The sequence below is a fragment of the Labeo rohita genome, chromosome 18, assembly GCF_022985175.1.
Source record: "Labeo rohita strain BAU-BD-2019 chromosome 18, IGBB_LRoh.1.0, whole genome shotgun sequence".
NCBI lineage: Eukaryota > Metazoa > Chordata > Actinopteri > Cypriniformes > Cyprinidae > Labeo > Labeo rohita.
The window spans coordinates 4,478,802-4,500,774 of NC_066886.1; the positions used below are offsets into that span (position 1 = coordinate 4,478,802).

Consider the following 21,973-nt stretch of genomic DNA (forward strand, 5'->3'; position numbering starts at 1 on the left):
TACCTGTTTTTGTTTGAGATCAGGAGAGAGCTCATATTCTGGAGGATGTGAGCAGGGCGGTGTGTCATGCTGGGAGTCTTTTTTCTCATCTTTCCGTTCTTCTCCTGCAGCAGGAATCGAGCTGCGGTTTCAAATGACACAAGTGAGCAGTGGCTGACCCAGATTCACCGTCTTTTAATCTAGACTGATCAGAACCCACTGCGCACTCAGGACTAATTAACTCTGCTTAATTACTACATGCAGGCTTTCACAGATTTCAGATTCAACACAGCCTTCATGGAAAATGAGGTAATCAAATGAAGATTTCTGATCATTTTTACAAATAATCATTTAATTCTCAGAATCTGTTCATCAAATGATACAACAAAAATTGAAATAAATTAAAATAAATTACCATTAAAATATTTTCTGATCACCAAGACTGCATTTATTTGATCAAAGTACAGCAAAAACAGAAATATTTTTACTATTTAAAATAACTGTTGAATATACTTTAAAATGTAATTTATTCCTGTTATCAAACCTACATTTTCAGCATCATCACTCCAGTTTTCAGTGTCACATGATCCTTCAGAAATCATTCTGATATCCTGATTTGCTGTTCAAGAAGCATTTATTATTATTATTATTATTATTATCAATATTTAAAACAAATTCTTTGATGAACAGAAAAATCCAAAAATCAGCATTTATCTGAAATAAAAAGTTTTGTAACATTATATACTGTACCATTCAAAAGCTTGGATTTTTATTTATTTATTTATTTATTTTTTTTGGAAAAGAAATTATAGAAATTGATCAAAAATTAAGATTTATAATGTTACAAAAAACTCTATTTCCGATAAATGCTGATCTTCTGAACTTTCTATTCATTAAAAAAACCTGAAAAAATTCTACTCCGCTGTTTTCAACAAAATAAGAAGAAATGTTTTTGAGCAGCAAATTAGAATATTAGAATAATTTCTGAAGGATCATGTGACTGGAGTAATGATGATCAAAATTCCGATTTGAAATCACACAACATTTGAACAACAATCTGAATAGAATTGAATAGAATGGAATACAATAGAACAGAACAGAACAACATCTGAATAGAACAGAATATTTGAATAGAATATTTGAACAGAATATAACATCATATTTAAACTGAAGAGAACAGAATAAAATAAAATACAACAGAATAGAATCCAACAGAAAATAACAACATATTTAAACTGAATAGAAAAGAACCAAAAAGAATGGAACCAAATGAAACAGAATAGAACAACATATTTCAATAGAACTGAATGCAACAGAACAACATATTTATTTGAATAGAATGGAATGGAATACAATAGAAACAGAATAACATATTTGAATAAAACAGAAGAGAACAGAACAGAATATAACAACATATTTGAATTCAAAAGCTTAGAGTTTGAAGGATTTCTGAAGGATCATGTGACTGGAGAAATGATGCTAAAAATTCAGACTTGAAATCACAGAAATAAATTACATTTTTTAAATATAATCTAATAGAAAACACTTATTTTAAATAGTAAAAATATTTCAAAATTGTACTGTTTTTGCTGTACTTTAGATCAAATAAGTGCAGGCTTGGTGAGCAGAAGAGACTTCTTTAAAAACATTACAAATATTACTGTTCAAAAACTTTTGACTGGTAGTGAATTTCACTAAAAAAGTGTAATTATTTGTATATATATAATAATAATAATATAATTTAAAATATGAATATGTTTTTGATTACACAAGTAGTACATTTAGAAATTTCAATGGATATGTTTTGTATAAATTCCAAACACCAAAGTCTAAATCAAGCCAAATTTCAGAGGTTAGCACCCCACACAATCTTACGTAAGCCCATACATGACAAAGCCATTTTCCTCTTATGTTGAGCTCATGAAAAAGCATTTCTGAGTGGAAAGCAGATGTTTAAATCATGAGAGATGTCTCAAAGTATGTTTCTTCTGCTTAACAACACAGCTCAACCCCATTTCCATTTTCTCCAGGTTCTCCCTCAGTGTAGACACGGGTTTACAACACACACAAGCACACTGCTGACTGCATTCACTGTCAGCACATTAGCTGCTACCCTGGAGTAAAGGCCACTTAAGCTCTGTAAGCATTCATACACGAGGAGCAGGGTTTTCCATCTTTCATGCGCCAAGTACTGCTCGCCTCTGAGGAACGACAACAAATGCAGCAGAACCTCAAAAGAAAGTGAAAACAGTCGCCAGTGCACAGATCATTAGGTCGCTACGCAATTGATCCGAGAACCCAAACTGAAATGTGATATCACGCCTTATGTGAGAGAGAGAGAGAGTGTGTGTGTGAAGTGATGCAGGTAGCAGAGTTTGATGTCATTTCCTGTGTTTATGAGTCAAGCTGTTTAAAAACAGATTACGCATCAAGTATCAGTTTTCAACATCAAGTAGAAACCCAAGCAGTCGATTTCTGTAAATTAAAGGAGAAACTACTGCATGCGTATATTTTCTTGATTTTTCCATTTTCTCTCTCACTAACCCCCTTTCCTCCTAATCATTTGGGAAATAACTGGCACACAATCACAACAGGCTCTCTGCAAAAATTAAACTGCTCTCTCCTGTTCATCAGTAAAATTGGCATCGATAAAACTTCATTATTGGTGCTTACTCAGGCTTACGGTTAGTGATTTAAACAAACCTCTAACCCTAAGCGTTAAACTTTGTTCACCACTAAACTTCCACCATTTGAGCTACGGATATCACTTACTCACCAACCAGAACTTCCTAGCAACTGCATAGAAAAATGCTAAAAATATTCAGAATAAGTTTTGCACAGCCAAGCTCCACTTACAGTTTCCTCCTCGCTGTAAATAATACAATTTATACAGAAAAAGACTAAAGATATTTAGTTAACTGTAACAATGTACAAAATTAGAATAGACATTCTGCAGAAATAAAGCTCATCTTTAATGTTTAACACAAAAATTGGAAAATATGATTCTGAGTTTTCTATTAGGGTCAAAAAATAATGAGCACTTTCTGTTTTATCAGTTTGCTGCAAAGATGAGGTCATGATTTGTTCAAATGTAGACATAAAAGCATGTAAATAATGTCATTTCTACAGGAAAAATACTTGGTTAACTAACAATGTACCATGAAAAAAATGTAAAATTTAACATGGTATTATGTGTAATATATATATATATATTTTGCAAGTAATGTAATTTCTACAGAAAAATACTATAAAAATGCTAAACAAAATATACGATATACTATAAAACTGTAACTATATTCTGTGAAATTTTTGTTTCTATTGTTAAAAACAATAAATTACCATATAGTTTATGGTGGAAAAATAGTAGGATTTTCCCAGAAGACATCTACATGACACATATGACTATATTTTGTATAAATTATTTCGTTTTTTATTTATTTTGTATTTGTTTTATTTTATTTTATTTTATTTATTTTTTCATGTTTTTGTCAAGTGGATTTTGGTATATATATAGTTGGGATATTCCCAGAAGACCATACATGACACATCACATCTGATTAATTTTGGTTCTTATTTATTTTATTTTTTTATTTATATATTTTTTTTTGTGTTTTTGTCAAGTGGATTTTGGTAGTTGGGATATTCTCAGAAGACTATACATGACACATCACATCTGATTAATTTTGTATAAATAATTTTGTTTCTTATTTATTTTATTTTATTTTATTATTTTATTTTTAATTTTTTGGGTTTTTTTGTCAAGTGGATTTTAGTAGTTTAAGTAGTACATGACATCACATATGATTATATTTTTTGTATAAATCATTTAGTGTCTTATTGTTTTTCTTTGTGTGTGTGTGTGTGTGTTTTTCAGGTGGATTTTGCTAGTTTAAGTAGCTTGGTAATTTAACATTACTTAACATTAACATTTCATCACTTGATGAAAAATACAATTTAACAGAATATTTTTTAAACCGTATTACAGGTGAAAACAAAATGTACTCTTGACTGCATGCTTATCTTGGTTCTTCCTTTCCTATATTTTTGTCCTTTTTCAACCATTCGGCATAATTGGCACGAAACTAAAATAGATTTTCTGCAGAAATAAAGCTCCTCTTTAATGTTTGCCACATAAAATTGGAAAATTTGATTCCGAGTTTTCTGTTAGGGTCAAATAATAACGAGCACTTTCTGCTTTATCAGTTTGCTGCAAAGATGAGGTCATAATTTGGACATAAAGCATAGATTTTCTGTTGTTAAAAACTGATTTTGTTATGTGGTGTTTAATTAAGAATAGCTTTTAAGACTTGGTTTTGTTGGCAGCATAAAATATGCAGTAAACAAAGCTCAGATGGTTTGAAGTTCCCAAAATAGTGAACCGCCAAATTCGCACACACACACACAAACTCTCTCTCCACCTGAGTGACGGTGCTTATCCATGCCGAGAGTTTTCCAGTCTATCAGACAGAGGACGGACCAGGGTTAAACTACACCTGCAGCATGCACTAACTCTCTTTCTCACAAACACACACACACACACTTACACTCCGCTAGCTTGAATCCCATCACCCAGAATGCCTCAGGCCAAGAGAACAGGGGCCGCAAACAGAAAACCACTACCGTTCAAGGATGGAATACCTAACCAATGCGGACAGCTGTGGTAAACAAGTAGATTCACACTCTCCTTACTGCATCACTTGCTCATATTGTGCGTTTTGTTTGTTTGGCATGTAGAGACTAACTCTCTTCTGATTGGTTCATTACAGAAGGTGTCATTCTCACCTGGAGCAGGTTAGAGAGTCTCCTTCCGGGGCTTCTGGTGCGGGACAGCAGAACTGGTGCAGGACGGTCTGACTCCTGTAAAGGTTCGAAACCACATTACTGCAATTAAATGCAATGCAATACTATTTACAGCTGTAGCTTAGTGTGGCGGTTCTCAGCTGGTTTTACTTCAGAATTCACTCAAAAAGTACTTAGGCATAAATGTAATATTTATGTATTTGAATTGCATATAAAATGTCCATCCATTTGGATTACACAGTTTCAGTATAAACTAATTAATAAACTTAATGTGTGATGCATATTTGTCAGACATACATTTGAACAGTTTTTTTTTAAGAAGTCTCTTCTTTACTACAAGCCTGCATTTATTTGATTCAAAGTACAGCAAAAAAATTGTAATTTTTTTACTATTTAAAATAACTGTTTTCTATTTGAATATATTTTAAAATGTAATTCATTTCTGTGATTTCAAAGCTGAATTTTTAGCATCATTACTCCAGTCATATGATCCTTCAGAAATCATTTTAATATTCTGATTTGCTGCTCAAAAGGAGGATCATGTGACAGTGAAGACTGGAGTAATGATGTTGAAAATTTAGCTTTGATCACAGGTATAAATTACATTTTAACATATATTCAAATAGAAAGCAGTTATTTTAAATAGTAAAAATATTTCAAAATATTACTGCTTTTGCTATATTGTGGATCAAATAAATGCTGGCTTGGTGAGCAAAAGAGACTTCTTTAAAAAACAAAAAAGGTTACTGTTCAAAAACTTTTGACTGGTAATATATTTTTGATTAGAACTGTTTTTTGCTTGAAAACTGGTAGTGTAAATATATCAGAATGCATTCATTCAGATTGCTTAGAATCTGAAAAAAATTGTTCATTGCGAAATCAATTCAAAAAGTATGAACTGCTCTCGACAGCCAAAAATTCACTGTAGAAAACATATTATGGTTGGCACAAACCATGTCCTTGATGCAAGTGAACCTGCACTTAATGTAGTCTGAGTCATATTTCCCTTTACCTTACATATGGTTTGTTGCATTTAATTTTTTAAATGTTATCATATGTTTTGCAGATTATTACATGCATAACAGACCTGTAGTTTCACCAGTTAAGAACCGCTTCTAAATAACGCTTCAATAAAGTTCTAAATGAAGTCTTAACAGTTCACTTTGGCAATCACAAAGCAATGGCTGCTCACAAATCCTTCTTGATTTCTGGTAATTCTCAAGTATTTTAAATACTTCAATCTCTAATTAAGGAGTCTAGGGACATTCAAAGCTCAAGATGAGTTTTCTTTGAGCCTCCATTGTTGACAGCACATCAAATATGTTTGCTTCACACTCAAGCGTAACATGAGAATGTGAAGTGCTATTAATATAATCATATTTGCATATCACTTCCTTGCAGTCCTGCTATTGTTATTATTATGCAATATTCATTATTAATATAATATTCTGTTGTGTATGTAAAATTCCCAGCTGCTCTCTTAGTTAAAAAAGTGCAGTGCTACTATGGGGATATTATAGAAATCAATACTTTTATTTAGCAATGATGCTTTAAATTGATTAAAGGTGATGATAAAGATATTTATAATGTTAAAGAAAATTCTATTTCCGATAAATGCTGTTCTTCTGAAGGACTGAGTACTGAAATAATAATGCTGAAAATTTATCTTTGATCACAGGAATAAATTACATTTTAAAATATATTCAAATAAAAAACTGTTATTTTAAATAGTAAAAATATTTAACATTTTTACTGTTTTTTCTGTACTTTGGATCAAATAAATGCAGGCTTGGTGAGCAGAAGAGACTTCTTTAAAAAAAAACATTAGAAATCTTACTGTTCAAAAACTTTTGACTGGTAATATATTTTTGATTAGAACTGTTTTTTGCTTGAAAACGGTGTTTGATCTGTTCATATTCCTCTACTGATTCAGACAAGATGAACTGTAAGCACTGTAAAAAGCAATATTATGTATAGAGGACTTGCATTTTTAATTTCAGAAGACTTTGATGTACTGGAGTGGTGTGGATTACTTCTGGATTATTGTGATGTTTTAATCAGCTGTTTGGACTCTCATTCTGACAGCACCCATTCACTGCAGAGCATTCATGGGTAAGCAAGTGATGCAATGCTAAATTTCTCCAAATCTGTTCAGAAACAAACTCATCTACATCCTAAAGGTGAGTCATTTTCTTAGCATATGTTCATTTTTAGTGAACTGTTATTGCAAACACTCGCTCCACTCGCTAATAAAGATGCAACAGTCTCGAATTATACCTGTCATAACCACACATGTTGATGATAGTGATGTGAGATTAACTTTAATGAGTTGCGTGCATGAGCATAATTGGGCCTTAAAACTCATCGGCAATGAGCATCTCACACTTCCAGTAGAACTAAACGTACTCTGCCATATAAAAATACAAGCACACAACAAGGTAACACTCTCAGACTCAGAACTAAGTGTTTTGTACCCTAAAGGACAAGATAATGCTACCATTAAACAAATCAGAGCAGAATGTATCATTCCAGTTTTGCTTGTGGGGTTCACACACACACACAAACACACACACATACACAGAGGGAGTACTCTACAAATGCAGCATGAGATGTGCACTGAAGCAGATGAGCAGTCGTAATAGACGACACACACACACACACTCACTCAATCTCTCATTCTTTCTCTCTCTTACTGTGGATTAGATTCCAGCTGGCGGATCAACTTCACATGCACTATGGGAATGTCACTTAAAGCCTCACTTTACGCATAAATCCATGTGCGTGCGTGTGTTTGCATGCCAACAGAGTGTTTTAAGTGCTTTTTAAAATGCATTCTTGCTGCAAAATAATCAGGTGCATTAAAAAGCTGTTTCTTAAGACCTTCTGCCCTGGACAGAGTGAACTATTCTGAATCATTTTTCTTGCATTTTAGAGTGTTGCATTTAAGCATTAATAGATGACAACCCCACATGATCTCCAAAACAGCATGCAAAATTATTTTAGAAATACAAATCATCATGCATTTTGTGATTGGGGAATTATTGATGTGCAATTGCATATTCACTGTGGCCTACATAGAGTGAATTCCTCTGTTATGTAATCCTGATGGCGCATGTAATCTGCCTCAGCATCTCACCCATCTCATGTTTTCCTAGAGAAAAAGACTGATATGTTGAGCTTGTGTGATGAGAACTCACTCGGATGCCCGTGGGAGTCCCACGGCTCGGCACAAGGTGGCAGGTGTCTGTGGGACCAGGGACCGACAGCAGGGGTCCTGAGCATCATTATCGTCTTCATCAGCAGAGTCCGGACTGGCATTGCTGGGTCCCGCAGGCACAAGCTGCATGTCCAGAGGGGAATGATGCTGCTGCTGCTGTTGCTGCTGCTGCTGCTGCTGCTGAGTTTGAACCGGGGGCGTCCCGGATCTGTTGGTTCGGGGCAGGCTGGAGGTCCGGGGGGGCGGAGGCGGATGATAGCGGGGAGGGTGCCGGTGATGGCTGCTGGAGTCCCGGAGCTGCCGATTCTCAACCGCTAGATCCTCCAGCCGGCGCTCGAGTATGTCTATCCGGTATCGTTGGGTTTGGATCAGACTCTGTTGGTTCTGCACGATGGCGGTGAGCTCCTTCAGATAGAGCACCGCCTGCAGAGGGTTCTCCAGGAGGCTCGACATCCCGGTGCGACGCTCCTCTTAAAAAAGCCGAGAATTGATCCGATCCAAACGGGGCGTCTCGGTGCCAGTATCCCTGACCAGTTGCACGGGTTGATATTTAAATGGCTGAACCGAGAGAGAGAGAGACAGAAAGAGCGAGAGACCCACGCCTCTGCCTCCACCTCCGTGCCCAGAGCGCGCATGTAGGGATGCGCGGAGTGGTGCTGATGCGAGGATGTCAAAACACAGGATTGAAGGGGGCGGGGCCGCGTTCGCGAGTGACGTCAGCGGCACGCAATGAGGCGCAATAACAGAGTTTGCTTAGTTTATCTCGTAAATATATAAATGATAAGAAATCTAGATATTACTTTGTTTATATGTTTATCTTAACCGTTCATTAAGATTTGTTTTTGATCATTAATAATTAATTATGAATTGTATGTACCTCGACATGGATCATTAGTTTGTATGCCATTTAATCTGCAATAAAAAATAAATAAATAACATCTCTATGTATGAAACATCCATAGTGTCTTATTGCTACATATTTAGATTTCTGTTGCTTAGTTACCATATGAATGTTCTTTCTCCTTTATTGTCAGAGTACATTTTTAGCATGACTGTTTCTTGGTGAAAAATCAAAAAAAAAAAAAAAAAAAAAAAATAATAATAATAATAGAGAAAAGGTAATGATGGGAACAAAACACCGTCATAATTCTCTATATAGTCTACATGGAATATACAATACAAAGACAAGTGACTTTTGAAAGTTGTTTATATTTATAATTATTGTAATGTCCTTGTAGCCTATGCAAAATTACAGAAATATACACAAGGACACTCTATTAAAAAAGCAGTATTTTAAAAATACATTTATCTTATACTAAATGTAGTTCAAATATATTAAAGTATTTACTGACATAATAATCAAGACTTACTAATATAAAAATTATAGGCCTAATTAAATTTTATTTGGAGTACTACTTGTGCACAAGGCGTATTTCTTAATATTAAGCCTAAAATGTGTTTTAATGTCACTATTAATTATAATAATATTGGTGTTTAAATGCAAAATATTACCTGAAGTATATTGCAATAGTTCCACTTTAGCACTATCAAATATACTTCAGTGTGTGTTTAGTTGGACTTCAGCACTACTTCTGTACAAGTTGTTCTAATTTAGCAGACGTACAAGTTTAGTACACCAAAAGTACATTTGCAGGGTATTTTTATTAAGCACATAAATATGTAAATATATTTGTAGTATACATAGCAAAAAATAAATTGTATTTCAAATATTTATTTTTATATTCATTTTCTTTTCTTTTTTTTTTTATCAGAGTTAAAGTAAAAGATCAAGAGTCTAGAATCAATAATATAGCAGTTCATGCAAATATTATTTGTGACCCTGGACCACAAAACTAGTCATAAGGGTAATTTTTTTAAAATTAAAATTTATACATCATCTGAAAGCTGAATAAATTCTATTCCATTTCCACTGATGCATGGTTTGTTAGGACAGGACAATATTTGAGATACAACTATTTGAAAATCTTGAATCTGAGGGTGCAAAAAAATCAAAATATTGAGAAAGTCACCTTTAATGTTGTCCAAATGAAGTTCTTAGCAATGCATATTACTAATCAGAAACTATATTCATTTTTTTTTACATTTTTAGCATTTAATCGACATTTAATAAACATTTTAGTAATTTCTAAAATATCGGTATGTAGATAAGTATATCTGTTTTTTGTTTTGTTTTTATTATTTATTCTACGTTCTTTTCCCTGTTGTTACGCGCCGACGTCAAGCGTCACGTGACCTGAGAGTGCGGAAGTTTTGATCCTGAAAGACCGAGCGTCTTCAAGCTGCTAAACGTTTGTGCTTTTTGACGTATAAATGGTCAGGTAAGGGGTTTCCTTTTCATTTTAAATCCTTTTTATATCTATGATATTTCATAGATATTTTCTAGATATACATTTGAGTTTGTGGCCGCTGTGTTTTCTCTATCGGAGATAGCAGGATGATCGCGTTGTGTATATAAAATGAAAAATCGTGGTCTTAATCCGATGATTTGTTTCAGATAACTGTCATATTATTATTATTATACTCTCTTCTTAAAGGATTTGCATCGTGACACAAGACACAATAGTGTTTATTCAACTTTATCCGACTGTGTGTGCGAGTCATCATGTGACTGTCATTCGGTTGAGCTTCTGTTTAGGTTGGATCAATGTTTCATGCTGCTGTATTAGATTGAAGTCTCCTAGATTGGATCTAGATACGTGACCATGTATCTGTGATGACAGTGGACAAAAAACAAATCCCAGAGGATATGAAATTTGCATTTCTATACTTCAGTGCAGTGCATTTGAATGTCATAGTCAAGTATAACACGCCAAATATCAGTTTATCTTGGCAAATTATAACACTAGATAGTTGAGACTGAGTAAAGACTTTAATATTTCATAATGTGCTTATACAGATTGAATGTTTTTTTGCTTTGTGTCTGTGTATATGTGTAGGATGACTCAGAAACGTTACCTGGAGGGACAGGTGTACTCTGTACCGCTCATCCAGCCGGATTTGAGGAGAGAAGAGGCTGTGCATCAGATCACTGATGCGTTACAGTACCTGGAAACCATATCAACAGACATCTTTGCTAGGTAAGCACACAGTTATACAAACTTTTTGTAGAGTGCTTTTGTGTAGATCAGAGTTAAAGTAAAAGATCAAGAGTCTAGAATCAATAATGTAGCAGTTTGTGCAAATATTATATGTGACCCCCGGACCACAAAACCAGTCATAAGGGTAATTTTTTTTAAAAATAAGATTTATACATCATCTGAAAGCTGAATAAATTCTGTCCCATTTCCATTAATGTATGGTTTGTTAGGACAGGACAATATTTGAAATACAACTATTTGAAAATCTGGAATCTGAGGGTGCAAAAAAATCAAAATATTGAAAAAGTCACCTTTAAAGTTGTCCAAATGAAGTTCTTAGCAATGCATATTACTAATTAGAAAGTAAGTTTTGATATATTTATGGTTTACAAAATATCTTCATGGATCATAATCTTTACTTAATATCCTAATGATTTTTAGCATAAAAGAAATATTGATAATTTTGACCTATACAATGTATTGTTGTCTATTGCTACAAATATACCTGTGCTACTTATTGTTGACTGGTTTTGTGGTCCAGGGTCACATATGTGAGGGCATGTTTTGGCATATATTTAGCTGAAAATACATTTATTTTAGCAACATATTTTATATGTGACAAAAAGTATATTTTTAATTTATTAGTTAATTTTTAAGAATTTTTTTTTTTTTACAGAAGTTAATACTTTTATTTAGCAAAGATGTATTCAAAAGCAACAGTAAAATATTTCTAATGTTACAAAAGATTTCTATTTCAAAAGCTGCAATTATGTGACACTAAATACTGGTGAAATTACTGATAAAGATTACAGGAATAAATTACATTTTAAAATGTATTAAAACAGCAATTTCAAATAGCAAAAATATTACTGTTTTTACAGCATTTTTGATAAATGCATCCTTGATGAGCATAAGAAAAAATTAAAGTAACAATTAAAAAATGAATGTCTCAAACAATATTTCAGTTGGTAGAAATAACACAATTTCAGTGCATAACACTTGGCAAATAATATGTAAGGCATAAAAACACATGTACATGATCAACAAACATAACAATGTGGCACTGGTCCTTTAAGGTAAGTGACAGTTCAGTCCTCTGGCCCCAAACCTCCTCACACCGGCCCTGGGCCGTCCTTATTGTTGCGCCTGTCTATTGAAGGAGAGAGCATGATTAGACCGTGTCAAAATAACAAAGGAGAGAAACACAATAAAAGGTGTGTGTTTTGCATGAGATGCAGTTGTGAGGGAGTGAGTGCTCAAATATGCTAATTCCAGCTGAACAGGCTGGAAAACCATCCACAGCGTTACCATGACAACATGGCACGTAGGGGTCCAGGGAACATGTGTGTGTGTGTGTGTGTGTGTGTGTGTGTGTGTGGTGAAGCAGTGCGTTTCTAGGTCAGCTCCATTAAGCCTCTCCTTCCCCCCTTCTCTTTTAGTCATTCTTCTGTCATTTTTTTCCCCCTCGTTTCTAATGGAGGGTCTTTTCAGACAGCGTGTAGTGCCATAGGCTAGAAAGGAGCACACTGACTCAGTAGTGATGATAGGACTGTACACATGCACAATTACGCTCTCATTCCCACTGCATTTTGTTGATGTTTTCAGGCTGGCATACTGTAGCTGCCTCCTGCAATCAAGCAATCTTTTTTTTCCTGTTTGCAATGTTTGTCCACAGAAACGGTGTAGAATGGAGAAACGAAAGAGATATGTGGCTGGTAAACACAGATGGCTTCCAATAGGTGTAATAAAAAAACATTATAATATCTAGCCAAGACAAATGGCATTGGCGTAGAGCCACCAAGGTCACAGTGTACTTGCTGTTTCATCTGCTAATGTGCTGCAGTACACCATTATTCAGCATGATGACTGGAAAAGTTTGTTTCTCATGCGTCCAGGTTCATCTGTCACAACTATGCTCACCAAGGCTGCATTTATTTGATTAAAAATACACTAAAAACTGTAAAATTGTGAAATATTATTACAATTTGAAATAACTGTTTTCTGTTTGAATATATTTTAAAATGTAATTTTTTCCTGTGATGCAAAGCTGAATTTTCAACATCATTACTACGGTTTTTAGTGTCACATGATCTGGCAAATCATGTCTTTAATGTCACTTTTAATTAATTTAATAAATTCTTGCTGACTAAAACTAATTATAAAATAAAAAGTATTTCTTTCTTTCAAAAATAAATCTTACTGACAAACATTTAAAATTGTAAAATGCATATATATTACATATAATATGTGTATTACAAGTCTTTCTGGAAGAAGAGAATGTAATATCAGTGGGTTTTTCTTGGTTAAATAAAGAAAATAATGGTAACACTTTACATTTATAGGTTTCATTTTTAAAAAAAATTAACTATATTAGTTAACATGAACAGTATACCTTTTATTAATCTTAATATTAAGTTGAAAACTTACTAATACATTCTTAAAATTTTAAGTTGTATCTGTTAACATTAGTTAATGTACTGCAAATTAATATGTACATGAGCATTTTTATTAACTAACATTAAGAAAGATTAATAAATGCTCAATAAATGTTTATTGTTAATGTTAATTAATGCATTAACTAATGTTAACAAATGAGATCTTATTGCAAAGTATTACTGAAATAATATACTGTTTTAAAAAAAAGCAGTGATGCACTTATTTCTTATAGCATATTAAACACACAAAATTGCAAAATTACAAAATTAAATTTGTACTTAATGCAGTGTTAATGTAGAATTCACTCAGAAATAGCTGAAAAACAGAATGTTTATTTGTCAAGGTCATAAGTAGATTAAAATTTACATTTCTGAATTTGAAAATGTCAGTGTTGATCATGTAAAAATAGTTAACCATCAATCAAATGTACTGGTTTAAACTGGATTAATTGTGAAACAGTTTTAATCCGCAACAGATTAGTTGAAAAAGGCCTGAATTTCAGGTAAAAGTTCTGCTCTAAATGTATTCACCTGTATTCTGCAGCGATAGTTTGACTTGCTTTGGTTTTGACAGGGTTTCTCAGAGCGTGGAGAAGAACCGTGCACACCTTCAGTCCGTCACAGACCGGATCAAACTGGCTCAGGCCAGAGTCCAGAAGATCAAAGGAAGCAAGAAAGCCACAAAGGTGATGCAGATGATTCAGACACATAGAGAATCTGACAGTCAGTCACACAGCGTAGAAGAGAAACTTATTCTGCAATAAATGCCTGGAGCAAAAAGGGAATATGAGTGTAGGATGGGCTTGAGCTAATGGTTAAAACATATCAAGAAATGTCAGAGGCATATTTTGGCTGAATACCAAAAAGTAATGCTTTTTTCAATTAAGAATATTTTTAGGAATTTTCTTCCTGTAAAAATTGTACTGTAAGTCACTTTGAGTTAAAGCATCAACTAAATGACTAATTAGTAATTTTTGGTTATATGTCTGTGTTTGTGTAGGTGTTCTCCAGTGCCAAATACCCCGCTCCAGAAAAACTCCAGGAATATTCGTCCATCTTTACGGGTGCAGTAGATCCCGCCTCCCAAAAGCGACCTCGCTTTAAAGTTCAGAGCAAACTCCACCCACTGGATGACAAGGCGCTACAGGTGACCAAATTCAGTCATTTGTTTTTTAGTTTCTTCTCCTGCTCCCGCTATATTTCTTTATCTGCTCACTTTCAAGTGTATATGGCTCATATTTTGTTAAAAAAATACATAATGAGAGGAAGTGAGGAAAAAAATGCACATAATGAGAGATATTATAATGATTCATTTTATTTTGTTTATTATTTAATTTTTAAAATGTGAATGAAATTAACGTTTTTAAATGTGTATTAATTTGTGCATTTAAAAAGTGATTTATTTCCTTTTTTTATTGCTATTGTAATGTTAAAATATCAATTTATTAATTCAAACATAAAAATAAATATTTTTTTTTAAATTGATGAATAGATAAATTAATAGACATATTTAAAACTGTTTATTTAATTAATGTTTTAAAATGTAGTTAAAATAATGAATACATAATTTTTTTAATTAAAAAAAATCACATATTTAAATTAATATATTTATTAATGCATTTAAAAAGTTTAATGTATATTAAATAGTTAAAATAGTTTGTTAAAAATGCTTTATATAAAATGTATATAAAAAGATTTTCAGTAAGTTTCTTATTGGCATGAAGGCTGCATTTATTTGATTAAAAATACAGAAAAAAATAGTAATATTGCGAAATATTATTGCAATTTAAAATAATGGTTTTCTATTTTAATATACTTTAAAATATAATTTATTTCTTTGATGTAAAGCTGAATTTTCTTCCTTCATTAGTCATATGATCCTTCAGAAATCATTCGAATATGCTGATTTATTATCAATGTTTAAAACAGTTGTGCTGTTTAGTATTTTTTTTTTGGAACCTGTGAATTTTTTTTCAGGATTCTTTTATGAATAAAACTTTAATATGAACAGCATTTTAATTAAAAAAATCACATATTTATATTAATATATTTATTAACACATTTAAAACAGTTTATTTCATTTATATAAAATAATATTAAAATTATATTAATATGAAACAAGTTAATTTTTTATATTAAATTTAATTTTGAAAACCAGGTCGTTTTTCGTTGTTGATGTGTCACATGCTTTATCCATTTGCTTTTTCCAAGTTAAAAGATGCCATTGGACAGTTCTTTCATGAGGGAAACCAGCTTTCAGCTCAGTTTAATCAGCCACATAAGCACATAACAATTGTTAATTGAGGATATTTGTGAAAATATCAGCATCAAATTCTCTTTATGAGAAGTTCTTTGTAGTGTCATGACTTTAATAACTAGGCTTGTAATGTCAAATTACAGTGTAAACCCATCAGCGCAAATTTACATTAAAAAAATATAAATGTGTTTTAAAGGAGAAGCTGATGTATTTGCCAGTATGCGTAAACACTAAGAAGCGCTCTGAGGATGAGACAGAGGAGGGTTTGGGAAGTTTGCCGAGAAATGTCAACTCAGTGAGCTCCTTATTGCTGTTCAACACAACAGAGAACCTGTGAGTACACAAACACCTACACATATTGACTGAATGCCGCACTGCCGACGCAACCTTATTAACGCTCATATAATCGTCGCTCTGTGTGTTTGTGTTTTTTAGCTATAAGAAATATGTGTTTCTCGACCCACTGGCGGGAGCCGTGACTAAAACGCACACCACGTTAGAGACGGAAAAGGAAGATAAACCGTTTGATGCACCGCTGTCGATCACCAAGAGAGAGCAGCTGGAGAGACAGGTGAGCCATTTAGTCACTCCTATAATGAAGCCATACATTGAAAACAGGATGCAAGTTCAGCTGATGTGTCTGTCACGCTTCCTTTTCAGACTGCAGAGAATTATTTCTATGTGCCAGATCTGGGGCAGGTGCCTGAGATCGATGTGCCATCTTACCTGCCTGACTTACCTGGTATCGCTGATGACCTCATGTACAGCGCTGACCTCGGCCCGGGGTTCGCACCATCCGTTCCTGCCAGTAACAGCATCCCTGAACTTCCTTCGTTTGGCACGGAGCAAGATGAATCGAGTGGATCTGGTGGGATCATTATTAAGAATAATTCCTGGCAGATATATTTTTTATTTATTTGAGAAATTAATTTGTAATTATGTAATATTGAAATATACAATTCATGTATCTTTATATAATCATAAAATATTTAATTATAAAATTATATAATCGTAATTATAAAATTATATACAGTGCTGTTCAAAAGTCTGGGTTCAGTGAGATTTTCTTATGGTCATCAAGACTGCATTTATTTGATCAAAAATACAGAAAAAAACAAATATTATTGCAGTTTAAAAAATAGTTTTTCATTTTAATATACTTTAAAATATTTATTTCTGTGATGTAAAGCTGAATTTTCTTCAGTCATTAGTCACATGATCCTTTAGAAATCATTCTAATATGTTCAAGAATGTGTTAAATTGATAAAAAGTGATAGAAAAGACTTGCACTGTTAGAAAAGATGTCTACTTAAAATAAATGCTGTACCTTTTATTCGTCTAAAAAATTCTATGACAGGTTCCAAAAAAATATTAAGCAGCACAGCTGTTTCCAACATTGATAATAAATCAGCATATTAGAATGATTTCTGAAGGATCATGTGGAACTGAAGATGCTGAGTATTGATGCTGAAAATTCAGCTTTTCATCAGAGAAATAAATTATATTTTGAAGTATATTAAAATACAAAACCATGTTTTTAAATTGTAATAATAATTTCATAATATTACAGTTTTTTGGTCAAATAAATGCAGAAGAGATTCCTATATATAACATTCAAAATCTTACCCAATCTTATCCTTTTGAATAGCAGTGTATGTATATAAAATTTAAAAAATGTAAAAATACAAAAAAACTCCTTAAAAATGTAAAATGAATAAAAAACATACAATATTATTTAATAATATTTCAATTCTTATTTGTTTTTGTTTTAAGACTCTCATTTCAGGCTTGAGGCTCCGCCCCCTCCGCCGCCACCACCCCCTCCTCCACCAGAGCCAACTCAGTTATCAGTCCCGCCCCCTGGAACTTCTCCTGCTCCGCCCCCTCCACCCCCACCTCCACCTATCACAGCAGACAGCACTGATGCCACGTCAAGTCAAGCCCCTCCCGGAGGTAAAAGATTCATTTTCAGAATTATCATCTTGAGAGTCCTTTTAGCGCATTATTATATATTACATTATTCTTTTATTGCTTGCAAGGCAAACGACTGTGGTGTCATTGCAGGTTGCATTTATTTAGTGAAAAATACATTAAAATTATTACAATTTAAAATAACTGTTTTCTATTTCATTTCTTGATATTATCAGTGTTGAACTTGCTGATTGAAGGAATTAATTTCCACTTTTTTTCGTGTTTGTGTGTATCAGGTATGGTAAAAGGCGCCCCTACTGAGGTGTTACAGCCGTCGGACGGGCGAGCCAGTTTGCTGGAGTCAATCCGAAACGCAGGCGGTATCGGCAAAGCAAACCTGCGCAATGTAAAAGAGCGCAAGATGGAGAAGAAAAAACAGAAGGAGCAAGAGCAAGGTCAGGCGCCACCAGTGTTTACACTCTGCACTAAAAACATACTGTCAGACAGGGTCAATTAGAGGGTGTTAACATTAGCTAAACTGCTATTAGGGGAAGAAACTTGTTAGTAGTGTTTACTAATGGAAGCATTAAAAAAGCCAAGTCATGTGGAGACTTTGGACCAGTGACTACATAGACTCACCATCCAGACTGTATGTAAAAATGTACATGCAGCTATTTTGCAAGATGAGCATATTAAGAGTACAAGAGTATTCATTTTTAAAACAAGAGGAATTCATTGTTTCAGTATCGCTGATATAAGGAAGAGTGCTGTGGTATTTGGAAAGGTCAAAAGAGAAATTTACTTTCATTAAATCTGCCCTATTAAGCCTTTTTAAGTCTGCTTGACATTTGCTCTGAAATCGACTGACTCTGGACTCACAAAGTCTCAGGTATTTCAAATTCTGCATTGATATATTATCAATGGATAAACTTTGTGGTCTTTTGAATTTGCCATCTCTGAGAGGTAATTACTAATGATTTAGCGCTTGGGCGAGAGTAAATGCCACACTTAAGATTTGAAAGAATGCAATTTAATAATCTTTTCTGCTTGTTATTCTCCTGAAATATGCACTTTTTGCTGGAGGAAATAACAAAGGCAGTCATAGGAAACTAGTTTTCTGTCTTTTGAGGAACACAAAAGGAGGTGTTTAGAAGAAAATCCAAACTGCTGTTTTCTTTTCAATTAAAGCTAATGCGACAGATGCTGTGGAGTCTGCAAAAAGATCAAAATAAGCACAATAAATGTGCTCCATATGACTTTTGCATAAAATATGCTAGCATTCAAAACTTTTGGTTTGATAACATTTTTTAATGTATATGAAACAAGTCTCTTAAAAATACAGAAAAAAGTATAATATTGTGAAATATTATTACAATTTAAAAGAACAGCTTTCTATTTGAATATATTTTAAAATGTAATTTATTCCTGTGATGCAAAGCTGAATTTTCAGCATCATTACTTCAGTCTTCAGTGTCACATGATCCCTCAGAAATCATTCTAATATGGACAGGATTCTATCATGAATAGAAAAGATCAGCATTTATCTGAAATAAAAAGCTTTTGTGACGTTTAGCGTTCTGGCATTCAAAACTTTTGATTTGGTAGCATTTTTTAATGTTCATGAATGATGAAAGAAGTCTCTTATGCTCACCAAAGCTGCCTTTCTTGATCAAAAATACAGAAAAAACTGTAATATTGTGAAATATTATTACGATTTAAAAGAACAGTTTTCTATTTGAATATATTTTAAAATGTAATTTACTCCTGTGATACAAAGCTGAATTTTCAGCATCATTACTCCAGTCTCTAGCATCACATGATCGTTCAGAAATCACTCTAATATACCGATTTCCTGCTTATTATCAATGTTAAAAACTTGTGCTGCTTCAAATTTTTGTAGAAGCTGTGATACATTTTTTTCAGGATTCTTTGATGAATAGAATGTTTAAAAAGAGCATTTATTTGAAATAGAATGCTTTTGTAACATTATAATGTCTTCACTGTTACTTTTGATTAATTTATTGCATCATTGTAGTTATTTTTCCTGTCACATAACCAGACAATTGTCTTTTTTCCAGTTGGGGCAGCGGTGAGCGGTGGCGACTTGATGTCTGACCTCTTCAACAAATTGGCCATGCGCAGGAAAGGTGCGTTTGAAACCTTCATTTTAATGCCTCGGTCTCGAGTGCTTTCATCCCACCTGATGCATTTTTCATTGTGAATATTTGACAGGTATTTCTGGCAAGGGCCCAGCAGGCGGAGACTCATCCGAAGCACCTGCCAACTCCGGCGGCGCGTTCGCCAGGATGTCAGATGTGATCCCGCCCCTTCCAGCGCCACAGCAATCGGCCGCAGACGACGAAGATGACTGGGAGGCGTAACCATGGTGACCCAGAGTTGAGTGCAAAACTCAAGATTCACGAGTTGAAATACTCATAGACAGGGTCTGGAGATATCGTCTCTCTAAGGAGAGCTGTGAAGTGTCGAGTGAGACGTTTGGTCTCTTGTTTTGTATCCTGAAGGTCAGTGAATTAACATAAGTGTAAGATGATGTGTTCTATATGTCATTAAAACCTGTATAGTTTGAAAGATTATATTATTAAAGTCAACATGACATTGAAATTCAGTGTTTACATTCTCCATTCACATTTTTGCATCGGTGCAAATTATTTCAAAATGTAATAACATTAATATTTTTATAATATTATGTTATACTACTACAATGATACAATTATACTGTAAAATAAAAAATAAATATACAGTACCAGTCAGAATTTTTTTAACAGTAAGATTTTTAATGTATTTTTAAGTCTCTTCTGTTCACCAAGCCTGCATTTATTTGATCCAAATTGCAACAAAAATAGTGAAATTTTGAAATATTTTTACAATTTAAAATAAGGTTTCTATCTGAATATATTTTAAAATGTAATTTTTTCCTGTTTTCAATGCTGAATTTTAGCTGAATTTCATTACTCCAGTCATGTGATCCTTCAGAAATCATTCTAATATTCTGAAAAACATTTTGTTATTATTATTATGTTGAAAATTGAGTAGAATTTTTTCAGTGTTTTCAGTGGTTTTTTCATTTTTTCCCAAGTTAAACTATTTTAAATATTGATGATAATAATAAAAAATTGTTTCTTGAACAGCAAATCAGCATATTAGAATGATTTCTGAAGGATCATGTGACACTGAAGACTGGAGCAATGATGCTGAAAATTTTGCTTTGATCACAGGAATAAATTACATTTTAAAATGTATTTAAATAGAAATAAGTTATTTTAAATAGTAAAAATATTTCACAATATTACTGCTTTTGCTGTACTTTGAATCAAATAAATGCAGGCTTGGTGAGCAGAAGAGACTTCTTTAAAAAAACATTAAAAATCTTAATGGTCAAAAACTTTTGACTGCTAGTGTATTTAAATAAAATCAAATAGATGCAAATAATTTATCTCATCCATTTAATTATGTATGGCTGGTAGTGTATAATAAGTATTAAAAAAATCACAGAATTAATAAATGCTACTAATATTTCTGGCTTTCAAATGTTAAACTATAGAGCTTTAACCTTGTCAACAATTAAAAAAATAAAAATCAGTAACAAAATACAAAAATTCATATAAATATGGGGGAAAAAAAATCCCATTTTTGATGCATACTGTACATAGTATGCATAGAATTCCTGGATGACCTACAGTATACAGTGGGGTACATGGTATCCCATAAAGCATTGTGCTTAACTAGAGCTATTTCCATCATGATGAATAAACTGGAAGTGATACTGTCATTTTTAGACTAGCAAAAGTTAAGACATTTTAACAAAAAAGTTGGATTAAAAAGTCAACTTGACTCTAAATTCAGCCTATTTGCATACTTCAGTTGTGTTTGATAATTTGTGCACAATTTATTAAAAATTCTCAAAAACGTCTTTGTAATCATTCATCAAATTTTGTAACTTCAACCATTTTTAAAATGACTTTCCTTTTCATCTGATGTCATGTATTTCACACAAGCATGTTGTTTTATGTTGACTTTAATAATTAATTGCACTTTTTGATGAACATTTTTCACTTCTCATGCACATTCAAAATAATGTGACATCATGAAGTTGATGGTGAAATAACTAATGTTCCATAAGGAAGAAAAGAATGTAAAAAACAAGTTGTATTTTTTGATATTTTGTGTTTTACATGCTCTAAAACATCTCTGTTATTAGTAGCATTAGCACAAAAAATAAACTCTAATCTACTATGATTGTTTTAACCCATCTGAG

At 33.0% G+C, this 21,973-nt stretch overlaps 2 protein-coding genes across 8 annotated transcripts in view; one reads left to right on the forward strand and one right to left on the reverse strand.

The window, feature by feature from the left end:
* iqsec3b (IQ motif and Sec7 domain ArfGEF 3b) overlaps positions 1-8,873 on the reverse strand; it is a 34,941-nt gene extending 26,068 nt beyond the window's left edge. For all 7 annotated transcript variants that reach the window (XR_007829708.1, XR_007829707.1, XM_051135242.1 and 4 more), the window contains exons 1-3: positions 7,977-8,873; positions 4,762-4,836; positions 4-121 (exon numbers count right to left, since the gene is read on the reverse strand). Coding sequence is in view for 5 of the 7 variants with exons in the window: in XM_051135242.1 (XP_050991199.1) it covers positions 4-121; positions 4,762-4,836; positions 7,977-8,449 (666 nt within the window). In the remaining 2 variants the exon portion in view is untranslated. The remainder of the gene's footprint in view (positions 1-3; positions 122-4,761; positions 4,837-7,976) is intronic.
* A 1,364-nt stretch (positions 8,874-10,237) lies between these two features.
* Positions 10,238-21,967, forward strand: wash1 (WAS protein family homolog 1). The gene is made up of 11 exons (XM_051135432.1): positions 10,238-10,335; positions 10,954-11,094; positions 14,104-14,215; positions 14,530-14,676; positions 15,983-16,119; positions 16,222-16,357; positions 16,447-16,654; positions 17,560-17,739; positions 17,994-18,152; positions 19,776-19,844; positions 19,930-21,967. Exons 1-11 carry the CDS (start codon positions 10,328-10,330, stop codon positions 20,076-20,078), a joined length of 1,446 nt encoding a protein of 481 aa, XP_050991389.1. The 5' UTR covers positions 10,238-10,327; the 3' UTR covers positions 20,079-21,967.
* Positions 21,968-21,973: the final 6 nt, after the last annotated feature.